The sequence below is a fragment of the Triticum urartu genome, chromosome 5A, assembly GCF_056163025.1.
Source record: "Triticum urartu cultivar PI428250 chromosome 5A, HENAU_Tu73, whole genome shotgun sequence".
Taxonomy (NCBI): Eukaryota; Viridiplantae; Streptophyta; class Magnoliopsida; order Poales; family Poaceae; genus Triticum; species Triticum urartu.
The window spans coordinates 509371008-509374231 of record NC_141877.1 but is presented as its reverse complement, the minus strand read 5'-3'; the positions used below and the strand labels follow the sequence as shown (position 1 = coordinate 509374231).

The following is a 3224-nucleotide window of genomic DNA, read 5'->3' as shown; positions in this document are numbered from 1 at the left end:
GATGGCGCATTTGCACGTCAGGGCGCGGGGGCTGGAGCCGTGCTCATCTCGCCTGCTTAGGACAAGCTCTACTACACCATGCAGCTCTGCTTCCAGCGGGGCGAGAAGGTCTCCAACAACATCACAGAGTACGAGGGTCTCATCGTCGGCCTCAAAGCGGCGGTGGCCCTGGGGGTGAAACGCCTCACCATCAAGGGAGACTCGCAGCTCCTCGTCAACTTATCCAACAAGGTGTATGAGCCAAAGGATGGGCACATGGAGGCATACCTCGCGGAGGTACGCAAGATGGACAAGCAGTTCATGGGACTGGAGCTACAGCATATGCCCTGTGGCACCAACAAAGAGGCCGACGACATCGCCAAAAGAGCATCCAAGCGGCAGCCCCAAGAGCCTGACGTCTTCGAGGAGCAACTCTTCAAGCCTTCAGTAACACCTCCGCCTGTGGAGCCGACGCCACCTCAGGAGGAGCTCCCCCAGCCACCAGCCTCGGGAGCCCCCGCCTGCGGCCCAACCTTAGGAGTGCGCCTCCTCTTAACACTCAAGTCTCAAGAGGGCTGCTGGATCGAAGAGTTTAGGACGTACCTGATGCAAGGCACGCTGCCGGAGAAGGAGGAAGACGCAGAGCATGTGGCCCGGCTGGCTACGGCGTACTGCATCCAGGACGGTGAGCTATACAGGAAGGGGCCAAATGACGTTTCTCTATGATGCATTTCATGGGAACAGGGGAAAGAGTTGCTAGCTGACATACATGGTGGAGACTGTGGGCACCACTCGTCATTGCGCACCCTGGTCGGCAAGGCTTTCCGCAGCGGGTTCTAATGGCCCACGGCACTCAACGACGCGGCCGAGCTGGTGAAATCCTAGAAGGCCTGCCAATTCCACGCCAAGCAGATCCACCAGCCGGCTCAGGGCCTCCAGACTATCCCGCTCTCATGGCCGTTCGTGGTCTGGGGGCTGGATATCCTAGGCCCATTCCCTCGAGTGCCTGGAGGTTACCGCTACCTCTACGTCGCCATCGACAAATTCACCAAGTGGGCAGAAGTGGAAGCCGTCCGCACCATCCCAGCTGGGTCAGTAGTCAAGTTCATCAAGGGCCTCGTAAGCCGATTTGGGGTCCCCAACCGCATCATCACCGACAACGGCTCACAGTTCACTAGCAATCTCTTCAAAACATATTGTGCTAACCTTGGAACGCAGATCTGCAACGCCTCCGTGGCGCACCCCGGGAGCAATAGCCAGGCCGAACGCGCCAACACGGAGGTCCTGCGGGGTCTCAAGACTAGGACCTTCAAGAAAAAGCTCGAGGCCTGCGGCAGGGGCTGCCACGACGAGCTCCAGTCCGTGTTGTGGTCCATCCGCACCACCGCCACCAAGCTGACAGGCGAGACCCCCCTCTTCCTCGTCTATGGAGCAGAAGTGGTTCTCCCACACGAGGTCAAGCATCGCTCCGCGCGGGTCCTGGAGTTAGATGAAACTCAGCAGGACGCCATGCGGGGGATGGATCTCGTGCTGGGGGAGGAACGCCGCCGTGAAGCCTTGATCTGAGCTACGAGGTACTAGCAGGCGCTGCGGTGGTACCACTGCCGCAGCATCTGCTCCAGGACGCTCGAGGTGGGTGATCTTGTCCTGAGGCGGGTGCTCTCCAGGGAAGGGTTGCACAAGCTCTTGCCCATGTGGGAGGGCCTGTTTCGGGTCGCCCACGTCTCCAGGCCTGGCACCGCACGCCTGGAGACGTAAGACGGGATCCCCATCCAGAACGCCTGGAACATCCAGCACCTCTGGAGGTTCTACCCATGAAGCAAGGCCCGGTGCCTGTGAAGAATCTCCGCTCATGACACTCTCACATAATAATGAGTGGGGCTGTACACGCCCCGGAGTCTCACGAGTGCCGCCCTCGGGCCTCGGGGGCTCCCTCCCACGCCTAGTGGCAGCACTTAACTCCGTGCTGATGAGAAGACAAGAAGACTAGACTAGGTGCCGGACGCGGCTTTTCATTTTCTTTCCGTAGTTGGTTTGCCCCCTCTTTTAAGTAAGAATTTTCTTTTTGGTGTTCCTTGCTGGCCTGGTTCCATTGTCCTTGTTGCCTCCTTTTCTGCCCTCGGTTCCTTGTTTTGACATGTTCTCTCCCTCGCGTGCCTCGCGAGGGGGCTGGACAGGCGCCCTCATGAGCGTTTTCGTTTTCTCTTGTCTTTCGCATGGCACCCTCGCTCGAGCTCGCAAGCTAGCGCACCCCTCTCAATCCATGCCCCCCGGGTATCGCGATGCGAAGCACTGGGTTACGGCCGGCATCGCCTACGACCAGGATCCGGAAGAATGAGGATTCCCTAACGAATTTTTGCAGTTCTCAGGCGCCTTCCGAGCATAGGAGGCCTTGTCAGGCATTGGGGAATGCGCGTCTCGCGAGGCGGAACCTACTTCAAGCACATCAAGCTAAGTTATTCCTACGCGCATACATGAAACATGACATTGCAACACAACACAGGAATAATAAACATACCACCGCCACTTAGAAATCATAATTGTTGCATGCCCCGGCGGGGCCCCATACTTGTCTCTCTCTTAATACAGGAAGGAAAGGAAGAACGAAACAAAAGCGGAACGTGCTCCCGCGGCAGGTCGCAAGGACGGGCCCGAGGCGCTCTCCTGAGCTTAGCCAGACCCCTCCTCGCACTTCACCGGAGCGCGGCGACGAGACGACCCGCTGCCACCTTCGAAGCGGGCTCGGTGGCGTGGCGGCTGGTCATAGCCACCGTTGCTGGAGCTGTTGCCGGAAGAAGAGTCACCGTAGCTGGACAAGACATGGCCGGCGCCGAAGGCGGGTGAGGGAGTCCTGGATTAGGGGGTGTTCGGGTAGACTCCTGGACTATGAAGATACAAGATTGAAGACTTCGTCCTGCGTCCGGATGGGACTTTCCTTGGCGTGGAAGGCAAGCTTGGCGATGCGGATATTCAAGATCTCCTACCATTGTAACCGACTCTATGTAACCCTAACCCTATCCGGTGTCTATATAAACCGGAGGGTTCTAGTCCGTAGGACAACATCATCAACTCCATATACAACAATCATACCGTAGGCTAGCTTCTAGGGTTTAGCCTCCTTGATCTCGTGGTATATCTACTCTTGTACTACCCATATCATCAATATTAATCAAGCAGGACGTAGGGTTTTACCTCCATCGAGAGGGCCCGAACCTGGGTAAAACATCGTGTTCCCTGCCTCCTGT

At 57.6% G+C, this 3224-nt stretch overlaps 1 protein-coding gene across 1 annotated transcript; it reads left to right on the top strand.

Moving 5' to 3' along the window:
• Positions 1 to 255: 255 nt before the first annotated feature.
• Positions 256 to 705, top strand: LOC147972337 (uncharacterized). Its single transcript, XM_087524300.1, has one exon. The coding sequence runs from the start codon at positions 256 to 258 to the stop codon at positions 703 to 705; it is 450 nt and encodes a 149-aa protein (XP_087380426.1).
• The last annotated feature ends 2519 nt before the right edge of the window (positions 706 to 3224 follow it).

Excerpts from the sequence above, each read along its gene's own strand:
- LOC147972337 (XM_087524300.1), top strand. The coding sequence starts at position 256 with ATGGAGGCATACCTCGCGGAGGTACGCAAGATGGACAAGCAGTTCATG.